Source organism: Neopsephotus bourkii, unplaced genomic scaffold (genome assembly GCF_033783945.1).
Source record: "Neopsephotus bourkii isolate Nb327-2 ecotype Australia unplaced genomic scaffold, CSIRO-AGI_Nbou_v1 NB_1542, whole genome shotgun sequence".
NCBI classification, from domain to species: Eukaryota; Metazoa; Chordata; class Aves; order Psittaciformes; family Psittacidae; genus Neopsephotus; species Neopsephotus bourkii.
In genome coordinates this window covers 6,130,296-6,152,029 of record NW_026902018.1, presented here as the reverse complement: position 1 = coordinate 6,152,029, position 21,734 = coordinate 6,130,296, and the positions used below count along the sequence as shown (strand labels likewise).

Below are 21,734 nucleotides of genomic sequence, written 5' to 3'. Positions count from 1 at the left end.
TTCCTGCACTTTGATACACAGAATTTGCTTTTTTCCCTGTTGAAATGCAAATGTCCTGGGGAAGAGCATGGCAGTTTTACATCAACATATGGTGATATTATCCAGCCCCTCAGGGCAGGAGGTAAAGAATATCCTGGTGTGCAAGATAACATTACTGAAACTGGAATGTAGTTATTCAGGGAAAAAAATACCATGGATTCTGGTTTAATACCTTACTGATAAAAGCAGAAATACACATGACATTATTCCTTATGAAACCCTTCTTAGACACCAGCAGTTTTAGTATGACTGGGTATTTTTAGACTAGCCTTTTACCCTCAAGTTCAAATTCCCTTTTCACAGCTGTATGATTGTCCACAAACTCAAGTCAAGGTTTCTGTCTTCACATAATAAGATTGCATTAGATTACAAGTCAGAACTATGTGATTTTTTTTCTATCCTGTGTTTTACAGGTTTTCAGCTAGTTTTCAATCTAAATGTTCAACCTAATTTGAAGTTATCTTCCAAGTAAATTTTTTGGGGTTTGTAGTTCAGTGTAAGCTCTCAAGGTCTGCTGTCCACCATTTAATCTTTGTGACAAAATCTGGTCAACAGTATGGTAGAAATTATTATTAATTAGTGACCATGTAAATTCTGTGTGTTTCAATTGTATATGTTCCAAATTATTCATATGTAATGATGTAGAACTTACTAGCAAGCACATAAATAATCTGGATTCCCTCATATAAGAATGGGCAGGCTGAAGAAAGCACCTGCCCCAGCTCAAGATGCACAGAGAGGAGCAGGGGCACACAGTGCTTTTCTGGACATGGTGGTGGGCTCTGACAGTGCTGCAGACTTCTTTCCTATTGCAAGTGTGAGAAGGTCCTGAGGAGAGCAAAGTGAGAATGCTGCAGTACCCTGCTTTCGTATCCCATTTGGTAGGAATTGTTCAGAGGAGCTAAGAACAATTTTCGCTTTAGCCCCCTGTCAACTCCTCATCTTCCACTGTGACTTTTCAAATAGAAACCACAGTGCTCAAATTTGTGAAGATACAGCAGAAATTATTCGTGCTGTGGAAACTCTGTATAAGCCATTGCTGGGCTATCTGCCGGCAGGGGAGGAGAAATAGTGTGGCTTTGCACAGCGGCAGTGCTTGCAGGTAGAGCAGAGGCAGAGGTGATCTGTTCCTCTTCACCAGAAGAACTGCAATAAATCCCCCCAACCCTTGTGCCAGTGGTAACAGGCACAGCCTCCTGATGGTAGCTTGCTGGGAGCCTTCCCTGATAGATGCATCTTAACAAATGCATCTGCAGGAGTGGAGGGGGATTCCTGGGAGAACTAGACACACACACGCACAGAAAGTCTGGGTAGAATGCAAACAGATTTACTGCCATTAAAGGGGGGGGGGGGGGAATACTGTTACATGCTTCCTTATGTCAATTTTATTGTTTCTGTATAACCTAATCAGCCATGGACAAGACGTAGGTCCCAACAAGGTGTTAAACACCACTGGCATTTGTGGCAGGAAGCATAATTAATGAACTAAGTTGGAGGTAGCTGAGCTGCACACTGTTAATTGGTATTTTACTCTGCAGCTATTGCTTCTTTGCTCTTTGCATGACAGGTCAGAGCAGATTTCCTCTCAGTTGTGGGCGAGGGCTCTTTGAGCGCAAATCCTGCCTCAGTGCATGTGCAGAGTGGCTAAAGAAGGGGCACTCTGGGACATGGTCAGCACATGAGGGTAACAGTCCTGAAGATACTTAGGGGTGCAGTGTGGCCGACCAAATGCTAAGAGAGGAATCAGACCTCAAAAAATTTACATGGTTTAAAACTGTAAACTGTCAAAAAACAGTTTTAACCTGTTTTTTGGGGGTAGTGTATATGGTGCTTAAGAGTAAGGGAGTTTAAGTGTTTCCTGAAGTAGGTGAAACCAGAAAATGATAGGGAAAAAAACAAGTGGACTAAAACTTAAGATTGTTTTCAGAGCTCAGCTTTCAGGAGACCATCAGGTATGAGATTTTTGTAATAGTTGTGGTTGTTAGCAACACTTTGAAGTCTGTATCTGTGCCAGTGATTTGCTAAACTAAAGTTTTTGGTTTGTAACCTTAATAAGAAAAACCCTGAGATTGCTACCCAGGGCAATTTGAATACATGTTTTCAAACATCCTAAGACGAACAAAAGTAGGCCAGTTTACTCCTCATAGTTCATCTTCCTTTCTGGTTTGATGCACTTGCACACAACTTATTTCTTTAGGCCTTCAGGCTCCAGGCCTTAATCTTAACAGGATTAGGAACATCCCTGTGAGTCCAGCCTTTTTCTGACCAGGAGAAGCCATTAATTCATGAGAGACCAAGGCTTTGACAGCGTGGGTACGTTTGTCTGCCCATCCCTGTGGTGTCTTGGTCACACTGTCTGATTCTGTGCCTGGCGTCTGTTGGGGATGCAATGAGAGGAACTTGGCAGACTCATTATTAGTGTTTAGACAGTTTTCTTCCTGAAGTGATTATGTCTGAAGACCGTCTGTAGTTTTAAAATTTAAAATGCACCTCTGAAAAAATGTGTATGTTGTGTTTTAGGACTCTATAACAACAGTAAGGAAATAGTTTGTGTCTCCCACAGCACAGGTTGGCCTGGCCAGATTGTTTCTGTTCTTGGAGTGGTAGAAGCAAATGGTGTCTTGTGATTACCTTAGTATTGCACTTAGTATGTGCGCTTGTCTAATTCTAATCAAACTAATTCTAGTCAAACTTTTAGTATATCATGTTGCTGTATTTTAGGTGGAGGAAACAGTATGTCAACCGCTTGTCCTAAGTGTCCTGTGTAAGATGACGCTCAAACTTCAATTTGAGGAACCATTTTTGAGGGAAACTGGTTCTGGAGTAGCGCATGGGTTGTCTGCTTTCTCAGTGCATGGTGAGAGGCCTGCTTTGCAGAATCAGGAGCACAAGGGAAAACACTGTACATCAAACCTCTGTGGAGGTTTCCATTTGAGCTGATGGCTCACCTCAATGTGATGAAGGACCTTGTGTGGAGGACTTCTGTCTCAGTTCTGGGGTTTGGGGTTGTCTCAGGTCTCTCAGGAAGCAGACGGATGGCTATGATCTGCAAGGAGAGGGAGCTGCCCCATGGCTCCTGCTGTCCTTCATACCATGATGGATGCATTGCCTATGGAGAGGGTAGTGGTGATTTGGAGAGTCCTGAGAAATCACTTGCAGGGCAAAAGACTCTAAATATTTTTCCTGGAGCTGCTCAGTGCCTGCAATTAGGCTGTTTAAAGCAGGTAAACGTTTGATTGAACTGTGGCTGTGAAACAGCTTGAACTAATCTGATTCGTGGTACCCTGCACACAAACCACTTGGTTTCATAAGGTACTGGCAGTTGTGATGTCCTTTTTTTCTTATTAAACAATCAATAAATCAGAGGAATATAATGAAGGTATTTTCTGGTTCATCTTTACTGCTGTCTTCTGCCCTCCCTCATGTCCATGAAAAGTCAATTTCAGGAGCCAGTCTTGCCCTTCAGCTTTGCTGTGAATGGCAGATATGTAAATCCATTTGGTGCTGTTAATATTAATACACAGATAATGTTTTTTTCCTTTCCTGGAGAGGGCAGGCAGTCTGACTTCCTTTAACTTTTGGGGTGGTACTTTCATGTGCAAGGCAATGATTTTTGTGTGGGCAAGCTGCAGCTCATGATTACTGAAGGGTATTTGGGAGGAGGGCTCCCAAAGGGCTCTGTGCCTTCTGGAAACACACTAAGCCCTTTCGCCAGACTTTCTCCATGCATCTTGTTGACTGTCAAAGAACAAGGCTGAGATTATCTCTATTCATGCATACATAACTATACATGTGAGGTAATAATAAATACACCTGAGCGCTGATGTCGGAGGATACAAAAATGATTAAGAAACAGGTCCAAATTTCCTATTCCTTAGTAGTTTTACTTTAAGGTTATCCATTTCTAATGCAAGATGTTAAAGATAAAATATCTGGGGGGTTTTGGCAGTCCATGTCTTGATGAAGATCTATTGGAGGGGTATAGTGGGACAAGAAACAATAGAAAATGATTGTATAGTGGTTAGAAAAAGAGACAACAAAAAGACAGGAGGTCATCATTAAGGCTAAGAATAACGCAGCTTGATTTCATAAATGTGTTTGGGTTTACTACCAGCATTAAACTGAAAAATGCACTCTCTGGTGGAAGCATACCATTTCAGGGATGAATAAAAGGCGTAATTAGCTCATTTAATAAGTGATGGAGCTGCCAGCTCTGCCTGTTTTAACCGTTACTGTTATCAGAGATGGAATTGTCAGAACTTCTTACCAACGGTGGTGATCTGGGAAGCTTTGTTAAATCTATTTGGCATAATACTGTTCATGTCAGTGTCACAGTTTTTCACGTAATACATTGCGTTATTTTTTGCTGAAATTGGAACTATTGCTTATTATTAAGATATTATTAAGATATTTTGGTATTTTAGATTTGGAATTATTTTCTGTAAGATAGAATTTCCAAAAATGACTTGAGTGTCCTGAGCTGATGTTTTGACCTTTCTGTGCTGCAGAGGAGCTTGAGGAGGAAAGCTTGAAGTCATTGTAAGAAGAGGATTAAGGACTGTTTAATAATAGTGTAATGTAACCTAGTTTACCAGTGGACAGTCCTTGTCTCACTCTCTCTAACAAAAGGTCAAAGTTATGTAGAAAGATGCCTAGAGATAAAGACTCACACTTAATGGACTGTGTATTTTTGCTGCTTTCCTTGAGTGGTCACTCAGTAATACCACTTTTTGTTGCTTTTTAAAATTATTAATTTTTCTTTTTAAATGTAATTTTGTAAGCACAGTTTTTACTAGTAAAAAAAAAACAAAACAAAACGGTTCTGACTGCAAAGACTTGGTCTGAGATTTATTTGCCTTTTGAGATACATTACAAAAATTCAGAGAGCATGTGCACATCAGGCACACTGTTACAAATAGGAGATAGCTGATGGGAATTTGCATAGGTCTTACACCAAACCACAGAATGAAGGAAAGAATCAGGAGATTGCAGCTCCTCATTCTTTATTCTCACTAGGATACGGTGGACACAGCTTCATTCTGTTAGTAATTTCAGTAGACAAAATATGTGTAATGCTATGTATGGGAGCAAATTCCAGATCCCTAAGGAACCTTCTGTGAATGGGCTCATGCCTGATGTCAGTTGGGGTTGATTGCTTTATATTTTTTTCATCTTTCTGCTGATTGGAGAGTGTGGAAGTTATTGTCTCTCTCCTTATTTGTTTGTTATTTATTATGGTGGTGTCCGCCCTTCAGACTAGTGTGTTTTATGGAATAGGTGCCTACCAAGATGTCTCATATTTGTTTTTTTAATTACTGTTTTCAGGATCCAACAAACCTGGATAAGTTCAATGTCTCAAACTTCTTTCATGTTAAGAACAACATAAAAGTAATAGATCCAGGTAAGGAGTAATTGAAGTAAGGCTAGCTGAGCCAAATATGCAGATTCTAAAGAAGACATTATGGAATTGACAGTTTCCTGGACGGACATCCCTCAGTGGCTAGTGGTAACTTTGAAAGCTTCTTGGAAACGTGAATAACTTGTCAAAACTGTCCCTTTCACATCAAAAGGTGTTAACAGATTTTGAAGCAAAGACATGATTCTTTGAGAAATTATTAGCTGTCTCTACTGAGTGCTGTGCAAACATGGAAAGTTTTCCATATCCTTAAAGAGTAGGTAGATGAGAGACAAGGGGGGGGGGGAATATAATTTGCTGAAAGGTCCATTAGCCTTGTACCAGAACCAAGAAAAGAAAACCTGCATCTTCTCTTATTGTCTGCTAGGCTCTTTATTGAGTGTATCAACAATCTATTTCCCATCCTTCTTCCTGGAGAACAGTGGGCATCTTCCAAGCTGAACATTGATACAGATTTTTTTTTTAAAAGTCCCTGTATTATATTATTAATAAAATATAAAATACTTTTTCTTTCTAGATATCTAATTTGCTTCTGAGTTCTTTTGTGACTTTTTGTTAGCTAAATGCTTAGTAATATTTTCTGATATTAAAGTGCTGAAGGAAAAAAATCTCTTCTTTGCCCTGGTGGTTTAGAATTGTTTCTGATGAGGCCTAATTGCTGACTCTAAGCATGGTGTATTTTTCTGGGTCTATTATGCTCATCTTTGGGTTTTTCTAAAACTACTAGTTCTGCAAGCAAGTATCTCTCTTTCCATTTACCTGCTTAAAATAAGTGGGTATGATCTCAGAGATGGAATCTCTGATATGCAGCAAATAGCGGGCATAGAAAGAGAGAGAACAAGTGAAACTTGTAAAAATAAAAAAGATTAAATTAATCAAATTCTCCAGTCCAGTCACTGGCCTCCTCCTCCTCCTCCTGTATCATGGTAAAGATCTAGTCTTGGAATTGTTTGCACTACAGGCCTGGCCGTTCAGTGAAGAGACAGAAGACAGAAGTTTATATTGTACCCAATTGTATCTTGTCTTTATTGTTCTGTAAAAATTTTACAAGACTTGTGTGGACTTAGATAAATTCTAGTGGTTCCAAAGAAATTCTGGCAGTAGTTTATTAGAAGTCATTGGGTTTTTTCTTGTATTTCATCATACTGGTGTTTATTGTGCTGTATTTGAAGTGGTACTGTCACTAGTGTTACACATTGCTGTTTGTTACTGTTACTGCAGGAATAAATGTAGTTACTAGGTCTTTTTATTAAAAAAAAAATGTAGAAATAATATCAGGAAGATTTTTGTGTAACTACATATGTAATAAACTGAAAGAGAACTGCATAGAATTTTTCTTTTAACTCTGCATTATTTGACTTTTGTCTTACATAGATGAAGAAAAAGCCAAATTAGATCCATCATACTATTTGAAAAATACAAATACAGAGACCCGAGAGACTTTATTGGAGCTTTATAAGGAATTCAAAGGTGATGATATTCTAGCAGCTACTATGAAGGCTCCTGAAAAGAAGAAAGTGGATAAGCTGAATGCTGTAAGTAGATTTCATTTGTAGTTTGGCACTGATTGACTTCTTCAGGAATGACAATAGATGTTTTTCAGCTTAGAGGCCATATTGCTGTATAAATGGACACTACCCCTGCTTTCTGTTACATGGAAGTTTGTCACAGATAAGAATATGAGAATCATATTTGAATTCCTTAGAAATACATTGTATGCATCAATGCATTTCTCTTTGTTAAATCATTATAAATGATTTTAGAAATGGAGCACACTAAGAAGAAAGAATCTTTATGATGTGGTTATGATGTATATGTTGGCAGAACCTTTTTTTCCAGGTTGTAATCTCTTGCTTTGAATTTGTTTAGCATTGCTTCCTCCAATTATTGGCAGAGAGAACACACCTTAAGGGCAGTGCAAGTGAATTATTTCTGGTGTGGGCAAATATATCAGTCATCCACAGTTGCTTCTCCATTTTTCCACTGGAATGCAGGATTTTTGGTGGACTACTTTAAAGGATGTTCTTCCAGGTGCTTGTTGCTGTGTGTTCATGGTTATCAAGAGAAGCAACTCGTCTGCATCTAGATTTCCTACATCAAAGGCTGTTTGAAATTGGCAAGACAGAATATTCTTCTTTAATAATTTTGGGATGCATGTGTATTCGTGCTTTGATTACACTTACACAGAAAGGAATGGCAGTGCAGCATACACTTTTTAATAACGTTTAGTGACAGATATGCGAGTGTATGTGACCAAGGAGTAGGATCACATTTGCCCCATTTTCAGGGCATTATAGCGTTATGAGAAAACAAAAGATGCAGGGAAGAAGAAAAAAGGTGAGAAAACAATGAGCTCTACACGTGTTGGAGGGTCAGATTGTCAGCTGATGATGCGGATGGGCATAACTAAAAACTTGCATAGGATGCAGTGTAACCTTATGAATGGAGCATTAGCCTGACCTGTATTCTTTACCAGCATTGCCCCAGAGCCACTAAACTTACCTGTGGGTTTATTAGATCTTTGTAATTTACTACAAAATCCATGTGTGACTTTCATGTTTCCTTTCTGCAGGAGAGCTTCAAAGCTCAAAATAGTCATTGGGAACAATGGGATAGTGCCTCTGCACGCAGAAGGGCCGTGTGTGGGAGAGGGGATGGTTTGCTTTCCTCCGCAGAATCTCTGTGGTTCACTGGGTTTTCCTTCCACTTACTCAGCAACATTGGAGAATTTTACAGATGTCTTGCCAGCAGTACTTCTTTCATATCTCCACCTGTGGACGTACAAATACATTCTCATAATAGAATAAGCAGTAAGCCCCTTCAGCTCAGTGCATGGAAAGCCTTAACTAGTTTCATCAGAGCAAATGTTACAGGCAACAGATGGAGAATTATCGGTGCATTGTTCATTTGCTTCTTTCTGTAGGAACTAGAGCGGAAAGTCTGCCTTCAGAAGAGTAACATTTGTGTGTTTCTAGTGCTTATATAGTATCTTTAGTAGATAAATTTTATGATCTAATGTCTTTTGCATTTTCCTCTGCAAACAGGCTCACTATTCCACTGGAGCAGTAAGTGCTTCCTTCACCTCCACTGCAATGGTTCCTGAAACTACACATGAAGCAGGTATCAGAACTACCTAGATACAAACTGTTTATTTGCTTCCAATTTTAAAGTGTGCTTCCTAGCACACACAGTTATGAGGACTGAAGGAATGCATTGATAATTGGTCAGTGCTGATGCTGTGGAAATGTATTCCCTGAGTAGATATATCTTTACTTTCCACTGAGCTCATTCTGAAAATAATGGAGCAATTATGAATTAGCTTTGGTTTTGAATGGCAGTTACTTACGTTGAACTGAGATTAATGAGGTCTTTTCTATGCCTGGGAACCACAAAATGGGATATTCACTTCAGTAAGCTAGGAATGAAGTATAGTCTCTCCTTAAATAGCACACAAAATCTTGCCCATCTATTTGGCATAACCTGGTATTGGTTAGAATGACAGCAAATTTTGTGGTGATGACATTTGATTCGTTGCATTTCAAGGTTATACAAAAATGCATTTTAGTACAATAAAGTTTTTCATTTGTTCTCCAGCATAAACACAAATGTGTAGAATGTAAAATTTGAATATTGGTTAAATAGCTGAGTGTCTGGTATTCCCAGCTGAAGAGAAAGGTCTGTCTTTCGAAACTAAAATTCAGAAGTATGTAACACACTTGGCCAAAGACTGAGTAAACTGCTCAAGCTACATTCACCAAGTTCAGTTCCTTTATGTGGTGGATTACAGTGATCTGCAGGTGACTTTTGAGTGTTGAAAACATCTGACTGACTGGACATTTTGACCAAATGGAAGTGGAAACATCCTAGATTGATCCTTTGGTTTGACTTTCCAGTAATGTTTTCCATAACAGTTTCATTTGTTCTCAGAACTGGGTAGGTCCTCAAATGTCAGCAATTTGTGGTTGACAGATGACTACCTGCTTGGCTTCCAAGTTTGACAAGAAACAATTTGGTTTCAAAGTAACGGTGGTGGTTGGTAGACATCACTTGAAAATTATAGTTTGTAATATTGAATGGTTCTGTTACTTTAAAATACAGATTACACTGTTGGCTCTTGAGGAGTTGGTGGTTTTCTGTAATGGAAAGTGTTTTGCACAGAGATTAATGTGAGGTTATCATAGATGAATTGCAGTGTACATTCCCTGAAGACCCAGTACCCCAGGGGAAGAGGTCAGACAGCAGAGTCTAGCAGTTTGTTTTCTAATGATTTCTAAAGATTTATGAGTAAGCTTCCAGAGAGCTAATTATTGTCTTTTGTTTTGATACAGCTGCTATTGATGAAGATGTTGTGAGATACACATACGTGAAGAAGAAGGGCTATGTGCGACTTCACACTAATAAGGGAGACTTAAACTTGGAGCTGCACTGTGATATGGTACTGTGTGCCCATAAAATGAACCTCTTTAGATAACAGACAGAATAGGAGCTGGCAATGGAAATGTCAAAAGAAAGAAATAGTTTGTGACTGTAATAGATACAGATAAATAACTAGGTTTCAGTTGGTTTATAATGTAAATTGCAAATGTATATATATTATTTTATATATTATCCTCCTGTATGTGTAAATGTTCTCTGTGAGTAATCGGATACATTTTAGTGGACTGCTTACAGCATGTCAAAGTACCTGTTTAGACCTTCAAAGCTCTAATAGTGACCCAAACAGTGACAAGGAAGGTAGAGAAAAAAAGAAGGAAGAGCACAGGGAAGAGAGAATAACCCAAGGTTACACAGCAGGTTACTTGGCAGAACCAGGAAAAGAACCTCAGTGAAACTGAGAGCAGTCTGTCAGCTGGAGTACTTGCAGTTAAGAACTCAAGAAATGGTTAATTTGCTTCTATATCTTGAGCTTAAGGAACAAAGCAATATGAAAACCTTAGAGTATGTATTTTATTTTCTGCTGTTTCAGTTTTAAGGTTCAGGTTCTCAAACATCTTCCCTTTGCCATTAAGAGGTAGGCATTTATTTAAAAAAACAACAGACTACAGTTTATTATTGTCAGTACAGTCTGATTCTGGAGGAAATCTATGGCTCTTAAAATAATAAATATGGCAAGACTTAGGATAGACGGATGAGTTGTGGCGACACTGATGTCTCAGACATCACTGCTTGGTCGTGTGCTTGCTTGTTTGTTTGTATAACCGCAGCTATAAAAGGAAAAAAGTTTTCAGAATGGAAAGCTCAAACCTTCCGTTGTTTACTGAGATTTTTATTATAGGCCTGAAGGTAGATGTTTTAGGAAGTTGAAGGATATGAATAGGGGTTTAAATGGTAAAACTTCTGCTTGTTGTGACCCTCACAGAATTTAAGGACAGCGGTGCTGGCTGGGAGCTGGGGTGCCTGGTGTGAAATCCCAAGATGCACTGGGAGAATGCATCCTTTTTTGCCTGGAGGGAGTGGGGGGAAAGGATTAAACAGGACAAGCCTACTAGCTTTCCCTTCTTTTCTGTCACACGAGTAAGAAGCAAGATTTGTGTGTGCATCTCATGCTCATTTGTGAAAATAATATGAGAATCTCCACAGCAGCCTGTCATGCTAGTAATTCTGTAGATCCCTGTCATCCCTACAGGTGTTTTCCATGATCTTAAATAGTAACACTATATAATAAGGCAAAAAGCAGAGGATGTTAGTACAGCAATATTTGGGGGAAGCAGCAGAATGAGCAGATTGCATTGAATCATTTGTTATGCCATATGTTCTCAAACTGGCTCCCAGCTAATGCAGGCTGACTGCAGCTATTCTTATCAGCATGGGGGTTTTGGGCCACATGTGTAACCAGTGTCACTCAGTCCTGAGGACCCAGTCTCAACTGCCCATTATAAACCTCCTGTACGATATCCATTGTGTTTCCTTTTTTCCAGATGAATTCCTGTTCACCTCCCTTTCACACACACTGCTTCCTCATACACACATTTGAAGTGTGCACTATTTTACACAACCAGACCTGCATGAACACTAGCCTTTAACCATCTGTTCATTTCTTTGTGTCGATTAAATCTATGTGAATTAAACAGACCTTTGGCACTGCAGAGGGGAAAAGATATATATTTAGAATAAGTAGGAAAAACTTGCTGCTTCAAGGAGGTTTTCACAACATCCACTTTAGGTCATCATCCTGGGTCTATTAAATCACTTCTTCCGGGAGGCGCCTGTTTTTCTCCCTTTACTATATAAGGAGTTTGTGCTTCTAACTTTGGTTTTCCTGAATCACACTGAGGTTAGGCACATAAGGTAGCTCAGTGCAGACAGAGAAAATATCTTACAGAAATGTAACATACATACAGGTCACAGATCAGCACAGTGGATCTATTGAGGTTGCAAAGACAAGCATAGAAAATGGGGAAATGCCAAAATCAAACTTTTCTAAACACATCCAGTTCACCCTGTTTGTGAATATGCATGGTAATAGTCTTAATTAATCATACGCTGATTTTTTTGTTAGCTCTTCTGTCTTATTCAGTGCACAGGCTGAACCAGTTTGGGGAGCTATTTAGAACTGTGTGGTGAAATGGTTTATACATAGGGTTTGGTTTTCCTGGAAAAGTGTAAAATGTGGATCCTTGAATGCAGTCAGGAGGAACTGGACTGTATCATATGGCTCACCTAAATTAATGTTGCACAGGCTATTTGATACCTGATTTTTCAGCCTTTGTGATTTTTCATGTTGTTAGCATGGGTAGTACCTTGACTTTGCAGAAAGAAACAGAGAAACAAATTTCAGCTCAAAGCACTGTACTGGTACACATTTAGATCACCAGCAGATTTGGGACCCTTGTATTCAACCCAGAGATCAGTGCTAATTGAGTGAAGGAGAGAGCCAATAGCATTATTAGGTTGTCATTGCTATTTGAATTCAGATAAAATATATGTGATTTGGGGAATTCATACATACACTGTCTCCAGCAGTGCAATTGCAGGAGCAAGTATATGATATGTAAGCTGTATTACAGTGGTGCTTAGCTTCCCTTTTTAAAGACTGAACGCGGCCTGCCTGGTTGTTGTCTTGACCTGACCACAAGCTCCTGTTTCTAATTGCTGAGTGATATCCTGTTCTCTGCTTGTTATGGAAGCTGTGGTTGTATTTGTACAGTACTTGCAAATACATGATTGTCATATGCATTAGGAAGATTGAGGATGAAGTTGCTATATAAATGTGACGAATGCCTGTGGACTTCTAACATTCAAATTACATTTTAAAATAGTCTTACAGGTTAGATTTCAGTATACGCTTTGAAGGGAAGTCTCCTTGCTGAGGACATAACAGCAAGTGACATACTTGCTGTCTTAGAGTGTATGTCTACTGAGTCTTCAACTGTATTGTCATGCCTATGGGCTGTATTTAAGCAAAGTGTGCTTGCTGTTGTGCTCTCAGCAGTCTTCACTGCTTCTGAAGTCTGCCCTGGGTCTCTGTTTTCAGTACCTGACTTGAGCCTCTCCCTTCACAGCTCTTCTGACTCCTGTTCTTTTCTTCCCCTGTTTTTTTGTGAGCTGTCTGGCAGTGTGGATTGTTTGGAGTTCGGTCCATATGGACGCATGGAAACTTTTGTTTAAAAATAAATCTAGGGATCTTCATATACTTCATGGTGCCAATCAATAAGATTGATAGTGATGAAATTCTTCCTAGCACCAAAAACCTAATCAAAAAGTGTTTTGTATTGATCCAGGGGAGGAAATCAGTGCTGCAGTATGATTGAAGTCATCAGTTACTTGGTGACAGGATTCATTCAGAAGGAGAGCATGAAATAGGGTGAGAATCCAGATACTTTCTGTGCTTGAAATCACTTGTTCAGAAAATCAGAAAACTTCACTTAGGTTCCAGAAAGGTGATGTGTGGTTTAAATTATTGACCTGAAAAAAGGCAACAAAAAGACTTTGGAAGATAAGCTGGATGTTTTTCCACCCTTTTGAATTTGTGCCTCAAATGAGCAAAGGTACACTACTGTTCTCTCTTTGCATCGTAGCAGTGTGCTTGGTGCTCTTGCTGCCGTTTGTTTTTCTCCCTATCTTCTTACTCAGATACAGTATGTTCATCCTGATGGGGACTAATCAGGTGGCCATTTGTTAGGGATATTTTCCAGGAAGCTGAGTTCAGCTGGGCATAAGCAACATTTGTTGTATACGCTAATTGGAAACAAACTTACAAAAATTCTACTTGCCAGAAGTAGTGTTGGCGAGTACAGGAGATTTAACAGTATCCAACAAGTGTTACTCTTTTAGCTCTAGTCTTATGCATCGCCAAACAAGTAAATTATGAAGGAATAACTGATGAAAGGCAATTAATGTCACTGGATTTCTTGCATTTTATTTACTGTGATTTTTCTAGCCTTCTCAAGTTACTTTAATCAGGACGTTGCTGGGAACAGTTGTCTATATTGTCTGTGTGTGTTCTGCTGTATTGGTCACTATAGCGATGTAGTTGTACCCTGTAGATGGTGGAGCAGCCTCCTAAGGCAGGGTGGAGACTTTACCCTGTGCAAAATGTCAAATTGACTTGGATGTGGAAGTAGAAAAGCAGTGTGGTGTAATGGATGGAGTCGAGAACTAAGAGCTGGTAACCCCTGAATTCTGTGCCTTTGCCACAGACTTACTCCATAGTTTGGCTTTTGTAATTTGGTTATGGATTTTTTTTAAATCACTGGCATCCCAGTTTCTGTTTCACAATGAGCAATAAATATGGGCATAATTTTGAATTCCCAGCCATTTATCATGGATGCCTGATTGCTGGAGCGCAGCTATGCAAATAGCCTAGGCTGCCTGTTGGAATCAGCAGTCCTGCAGGAGAATAGACAGAGTAGTAAACTCCTGGTTTCTGCACTTGTGAAAGGGATTAAAACTTCCTGCCTCTGCCTCTAGGTTGCTTTGAGGCTTTCTTTAGTGCTTGTATGTTTTTTATTTGATCCTGCCATGGAAATATGTATGTATAAATATATATAAATAAATATACCAGCTCCAGAAGACCCTGTCAAAATGATGAACAGGTGGTTTGGTCACCCTTTTCTCCTTTGTGAGTTCTCTTTATCCAAGTGGTAGGGATCTGGTAGTTAAACACATGCCAATAGTGGTAATTAAATACTAATCTGTAACTGCCACAGCAGGTTTTGTCCATTTGCCTGTCTCTCTCAGGTTTAATACTTCAAGGTTTAAGGGCAAGTTGGCATAACAAAGAAGAATGTGAGATGGATTTCAAAGCTCCATCCAGCACTCCACAAATGCTTTTTGAGGTTTTAGGACCTGGCAAACTTTGCTTAATGATGATGTCTTGGCATAACTATCTGAAGAAGCCATTATTTTACTAACACTGCTGTTTTAATCTTTGAGGCCCTCTGACCTGTTAAATATGCCTGTGATCTATAAATGTGTATAGTCCAGCCCCTCTTCTTTGAAATCATTTCTCCTTTTGTGTGAGGGACTGTTCTGAAGATCAGAAGCCTGTAAATTTCTTATCCATTTCCAGTGGGAAAGAAGTGATTTGCTGAAAAAATCCTTTGACCTCCTGTCATGACAAGGTTCCCCGGTCTCCCTGAATCTCTTCTTTAGGATTTAAACGTTCATTCTGCTCACTTTCTCTCAGCGTCACTGTGGCACTGTCTGTCAGATACCTCGCTGGTGGCTTACCAGTGTGTGTTCACTCAGTAATATGGTTGTAGGGATGAAATACAGTGGTCTTGGCATGGTTGTAAATGGGTGGTTCCATTTTTTTTTTCATCAAAATAGCTCATTGTAGACAGAGCTGCAACTTCCAACTTTGAAAGTTCTCATCAACAGAAACTAAAACCAACCTAACAAACAGAATTGCCCTTTTCCAGTAGGGGAACAGCTGGATAAAAATGTTTGTTAGAGAGGATGTTGTTTCTCAGTGTGTTTGTTTTTCCTCATAGTGCCACAATGGTAGACAGACCTATTGCTTTTTGTGGTTGGGAATAGAATGGTTCTGCACAGCCGTATTGATTAACAGGTCACTTCTAGGTTGTTCTTAAGTGACTAGAAGATAATACTTTAAATATTTTTAACTTTGGGGGCAGCTAAGCACCACCCAGCCACTTGCTCACTCCCCCCATGGTGGGATGGAGGAGAGAATTGGAAGAGCAGAAGTGAGAAGACTCATGAGCTGAATAAGGCAAAAGCTGTTGTAAGTGCTTTGCGGTGTTTTGCAGCAGCAGAGGGGCAGTGGCAATCCCTGCTGTCCCCCAGTGCCTGTGCCTAAACAGGACATTCAACATGGGGTTGAGGAAGGCGCTCGACCACATCCCTGTGAACTCGTCCCTGCACCATTGGGCTTGCTACCCTTTGCATGATGTCCCGGCAGCCTTTGGTGAAGGATAATCAGTGAGAAGGCATTTTGCACATTTGAACCTTTCTACCACCCCAGCCCCCCTGATAAGCTGTACTGGGAGAGAATCAATTGTTCCTGGATTATGTTGCTTGGTTTTATGACGCTTGATGGTGCAGGCATCCCATACCAGCTGTGTCTGCCATTTAGTGATCCCGGACCCGAGGATGAGGCGGGTGGTTTGGAGTTACACAGCTGCTGCTCTTCATCTTTCTGTGACATGTTTCTTGTTTGTACTTTGGCTCCTCTGATGAGAGCGGGGTGACCTTGGGAGGCTGACAGTTACCAGAGCTTCACTGTCTAGCGTGGAAGCAGTTACAGGTTGCATCTTTTAAAAAGGTGGAATTTATGTGCAGTCAGTTGCAGACTGACGAAATGCCAGGGACCTGCACTGGTACCTGCGAGACTCCAGCTTTTACAGCTACTGGAGGCTGCTCAAGCAATTTAAGTTGCATCCTCATTTAGACTGTACCTACAAACGCTGTTTTGTGCTTGCCATCCCCGTCCTCATCAGCACCCAGCCCTGCACCACACTGTCTGACAGGCTCCTCAGCCTTGTGTGACTGACAAATTTGAGGCTGGGGAGAGGATTGTTTTCATTTCTACCACTGCAATAAATAAAAGTTAGAGGAAAAGTGGTGACTGTGGCTAGGAATGATGACTTTGCCTTTGGAGAGCTAGTAGTTAACACTGACAAATTAGATGAGTGAATTAGATGCCTTGTTTAACTTGAGTAGTGCTCAGCTAAACTGATTGATTGTACTTTCAAAAAAGTGAAAAATAAAACTGGGGTGTGTCATTTTTTTGTTGGCATCTTGTCAAAGCTGAGCATCTTGCTTAGACTTTGAAAAAGTTTTTGGTAGCATCATTAATGTCAGTACTGTGGAAGAAATGTCTTTGAAAAGTGAAATTTAGCTATCTGCAGGAATCTTTGCTAAATAGCTAATTAAAGTATAGTGGGTTTCTGTATAAGAAGATTGCCGTAATTCTGCTCCTTGTACTAAGCAAACTTTTGAGGCTTTGAGGTAGCAAAACAGGCGAATGTTACTATCAAGTCAGCACTCTATTACCTGAGGCATAGTTTGCTTGTTCTAGTTCTTTTTAATATCTGTGGTTCTTTTTAACAACTGTAAGAGTCTGGCCAACTGCTTTACCCCCAGTGCCCTGATGCTTTCATCTCTCCCAGTGCTCACTCACTGGAACTGTGTTTTTCTGGCTGTAGATTGTAAATTGACCTGAACGTGTTTGCTCGCTGCATGACCAGATTGAGAATGGTGTCCCTTACATGAACTATGTCTTGTTTGAACTGAACCACCATAGGCAGCTGTTGTTTGCCACCGTAACCTGTTGCCAGCTCAACCCCTCTTGCACATAGGGGAACTGTTAGCAGGGAAGTGGAGCTGGCAGGGGGTGATGTTCGGGTCTATAGTAAACACTTCTCCTGCCATGGGCTTCCTGCAGTGAAACTCTCCCTGTGCTTTTGCAGTGGGCTTTGTAGAGTTCTGGATTTTCTTGTCCCTCTTGCTCTGAAACAAATGGAGCGTGCTCCTAGTCCATTGGTGCAGAGTGAAATACAGTCACTTAAATTGCCTTCCAGTACAGTATTATGCATTGAAGCACACAGGATACACTTATATGTCAAATTTCTTTCCATGACTTAGTGGAGGGAACAGACATTTGCACCTGGTAGATGGTGATTCCAGAAACCGCTCCATTATAATTGTCTCCGAGTAAGCACAAAGTAAAGCCAACCTTCTATTAGGGTGAGTTCTTTCCTGTGGGATGGATAGACTATGAGGATTGCAGATTGAAAGGGATAAGTTTAAACCTTACCAAATCACCTCTTTATGTGCTCAAGCATTAGGAGACTTGCTAGAATGAACAATTACAGGAGTGAAAATGCTCTGTGTAAAAAACAAAAAAAGTCCATAAATGGACTAAAGCAAAACAAAATCCCCCTTGCATTTTAAAGGAGAGCTGTGTTAAAAAAAACTGCAGGCTTCGTTTGAAGCTTTAGAAATTTCCATCACTAGTTCATGCCTCTTAGTAGCAGGATTCTGGCATTTGTGTGATAAGATGAAGGCTGTATAATGTAATTTTAATTTGTGAGGAACGAGCTTTTCATTATTTCAGATTATTTCTGCTTTGAAACATGGGGTTAATGAGCATATATCAAGGCTCTGTAGTTTAGTGCAGCTACTACGGTTCATCCAATTTAGAGAGACAAAAAGAAATAAAAGGGAAGTGGAATTAGCACAGGGAAATTATACAGATGTGCGAATGACAGCTTCTGAATGCTTAGTGTGAAATTTCTCTTCAAGGTTCATGCACAACCTCAAGGGATAGAGCATTTTGAAATGATTAGCTCTTCACATAGTAAACCCTTCTTCCTTGCAGTCATGGCAACGACTCAGAACTTCTTCTTTTCCCATCTCCTGTACCTTGGCAACAGGAGTGCTGCAGGTTTTTAATCTATTTCTGGTTGGCTCTTCAACTGCCCAATACAAATTCTGAGTTAAGGTAACTTTTACAAATATAATGACCTATTTTAACATGAGAAAGGAGAGCTGCAAACTGAGAAATCTGATAGTGACCTGGCTTGGTTAGTCTTACCCCTCAGTTCTGGGGATGCAGCAGGAGAGATGAATTTTGCCTGTTTTGGAGCCACATTTGATGGCAAAAAGGAAACTAAAATTGGCACAGTTAATACTTGAATGTGGAACAAGATAAAATCTACATATCTCCTACCATTTTATAGTAAGGAGTCAGGGTTTTTTTTTTCTGTTTTGCTTTAGTTTTCTAAATTGTATATTCCTTTCTTGAATGTTTTCCCAGTACCTGTGCAGCAGTCTCTTGACTTCTGAAATTAGTCTGGGCCTAGTAACTGGTGGAGTGCTGGTATTTCCATGTAAAGTGGCGTGCTGAGTGTGTTACCTGAATGGAGACTTAAACATAATCAGAAAACTGTTGGGATGTTGCCCCATTAAATGTATATTTCTGTGAGCCAAGCAAAGCATTTGTGTCATCTTCTGAGATAACTGTTCTTCTGGATTCCTCTCAAACCATTTATTAAAATGTTATCACTTGTCTTGGGTGTGAATTTTCAACAGCTGAAAGACAGTTATCTGGCATCTACAAACAGGGAGCAGAGTTGGAGCAGAAGACTCGTTTTTGGTATAAATAAGGGTTTTTTTCTTCTTCTTGTGGTTTGTCATTTGGAGAGAGAAATATCTTTAAGTTGAAGGATGTCATACAGAGACACAGTGTTAACTTGCACGGTCCCAGCTTGACCAAAGAAAATAAGGATTTATCAGGGCTGTCCTACCACACTCTTTGGAGAGAAAAGCCTTCCACAACTTTTTAATTTGACTTCCTAGTACTATCACTGCATCCTTCTGAGAAGATACTGCAGTGGATTTAAAAAATTACTCCTTTTCTGTCAGTGGCTTTCAGATCAACAGGTTAACAAATTAAGGTGTCATTATTCCCTTAATTTCCTTACATATATGTTTAAATCATAGTCAGCAGATTAAAATAATTTAGATAATTTCCTGCTTACTGTAAAAGGAGTGAAGAGGGAAAAGTCAGCTGCTGCTGTTGTGGTCAATTTGAATGAAAACCAGCCAGGAGTGAAAAGACAGCCTGGAGCCCATTGTCAATAATAAGGTAACAAGAAACCAGTGTTGCCTCCTGCGCTTCTGCATTTCCAGGTGCCTTCACCATCCCTTTCTCCTTCAGAAATGGTGTGAGGCAAACAGTGTGGAGTCTGCTTTCTGAAGAAGTAGACAGGTTTGCATTCCAAGACTGCAAGTCTGACATCTTCTACAAGATCTTACACTTAAATAACAGGCAGGTTTGTTTATGTATATTTCTCATCAGTCTTTGTAGTTTTAACAAAGACTTCAAAGACTGTCCTTGTTTGTATGGTCAATGCAGAACGTAGCTTCATTACAGAGGGTCTACGACTTGCCTATAAACCTCAAGGGTTTTTGTCCAGCTTTGGGCAGTATACTGCTTTAAAAAGTCCCTGAAATATGCTTGGCAGTGTGAGACAAGTGGCAAGAACATTAACTTCTTTGAATAAATTAGATAATCTGAGCCAGATATTCTAGATCAACTGCATGACCGAAACTGGGGTTTATTACTGATTGAATCAAACCTTTTTATTTGTGTCTACTAAAAGCACCATGAAAAGTAATGGTAATGTTGCTAAGGAACTGTTTACCTGACAAACGTATCTGTATGATGCATGAGGTGACCATGGGAACCAATTTGGTAGCAATTATTTAAAGAAAACCTCGTAGTGAAATGCTTATTGCATGTATGCTAAATATTTGTGTAGTTACATTTGAAAAGCTTGTTTGGGGGAAAAGGCATAATAATCCATTCAGAGAGAAGGGTGAGCACAGGTCCTGCGTAAAAAATACATCACCAGAGTCAGGTTTTTTGATGTATATTTTACAAATCCTTGTTTTGAAAATAAATAGGAAATCTGTATTGGGTTGTCAGCTTGGTGCCAGTTCAGGACAGATTGGAGTGTGTGTGTGTGCGTGTGTGTGTGCGTGTGTGTATTTCCAGGGGACTCAGTCTTTTGTCTGACTTCATTTTTCTTAATTAATTACAGGTTGCTGTATTCCCCCCCCCGAGAACTTACTAACTGTGTCTCTCTCCAAGGAGTTCTTGGTTCTCATGAGATAAAGTGCCTCTGGCTAAAAGCTGCTGATTCCATTTCTGATTCGTAAAGAAATTTTTTAAGCTTATTTTTATCCTTACTGACACTTTCCATGAGTGATAACTAATAAGCACTAGGTTAGGATCAAGGCTCTTATGATATTGTATTATAAAGGAAGCATATGCTGCACAAATGATTCTTCAGGGATTGAATTTTACTTGGAAGGTTATGTACAAAGATTATTTTCAAGCGTATGTGGCAAATTCCAGGAAAAAAATTCAAATTTGATGTGAACATTGAAACTATGGGAAAACCTCGTATTGTTTGAAAGAATTTTTGTGGAGTATGTTTACTTACAAATTGCTTTCAGGATGCTACCAAAATACATTTCCCAGTAGTATTCTACCATAAATCCATTATGCTACCATTACCATTTTAAAGCAGTAATTAAATATATAGGAAATCTGACATAATAGCTGGTGTAAGATTGTTTGGTTTTCCAATTACGGCCTAGCTGACAACTGCCATCTGTATGGGTAGAGCAAGTAAGAAGGAATCATTATAAAGAATTTATAGTGGCAGGTAGAGTTTGTTTGGATAATAAGAGACATCTCAGTGTAAATAAAAGAGGGCTGAGAATGACTGTGTTTCATATGAGAAAATTGAAGGTCTTTAGGGTTCTGGGTGAACATTTATATGGCTCTGCTTTTAAAAAGATTGAGATTATTTCATCCTTAAATGACTGTAATCAGGCTTGTTGCATTTTTTTGCTTCTAAGCCACTCCAGGTTGCATGGCTCAGTCTCACTCTGTCTGCAGCCCTCAGACCAAGAATGATGTCATACCAGTGCAGAGTGTATCAGTGGCTTACAGAAAGAGGCTTCTTGTGTGTGTTCATATACAGACACTGCGACTCATGCTGGTGCTTTACTTGCAAGCACATACCACAATAAGGGTATTTTCAAGGCCTGTGACAACTCAGATTAGTTAGATGTATTGTTTTGCAAAACAAATATATTTATGCACATAATTCACACTGGAGCTGGAAAACATGTCCAAGTATAGAAAACAGGCTTTTTCTGTACTTGCATTTGTACATTTGAAGGTATTTTAGAGTCGCAGAGAAGAGAATCCAGACAATTACAGTGGAAGGATAATTAGGTAGACAGTAAAGTTTTTCAAAAGGTACTGTTTGAATGCCATGGCCCATAAATTAAAATA

At 39.6% G+C, this 21,734-nt stretch overlaps 1 protein-coding gene across 2 annotated transcripts in view; it reads left to right on the top strand.

The window, feature by feature from the left end:
- PPIL2 (peptidylprolyl isomerase like 2) overlaps positions 1-21,734 on the top strand; it is a 70,053-nt gene that overhangs the window by 23,422 nt on the left and 24,897 nt on the right. For both annotated transcript variants that reach the window (XM_061370814.1, XM_061370815.1), the window contains 4 exons: positions 5,365-5,440; positions 6,830-6,990; positions 8,500-8,575; positions 9,784-9,890. In XM_061370814.1, the coding sequence (XP_061226798.1) occupies positions 5,365-5,440; positions 6,830-6,990; positions 8,500-8,575; positions 9,784-9,890 (420 nt within the window). The remainder of the gene's footprint in view (positions 1-5,364; positions 5,441-6,829; positions 6,991-8,499; positions 8,576-9,783; positions 9,891-21,734) is intronic.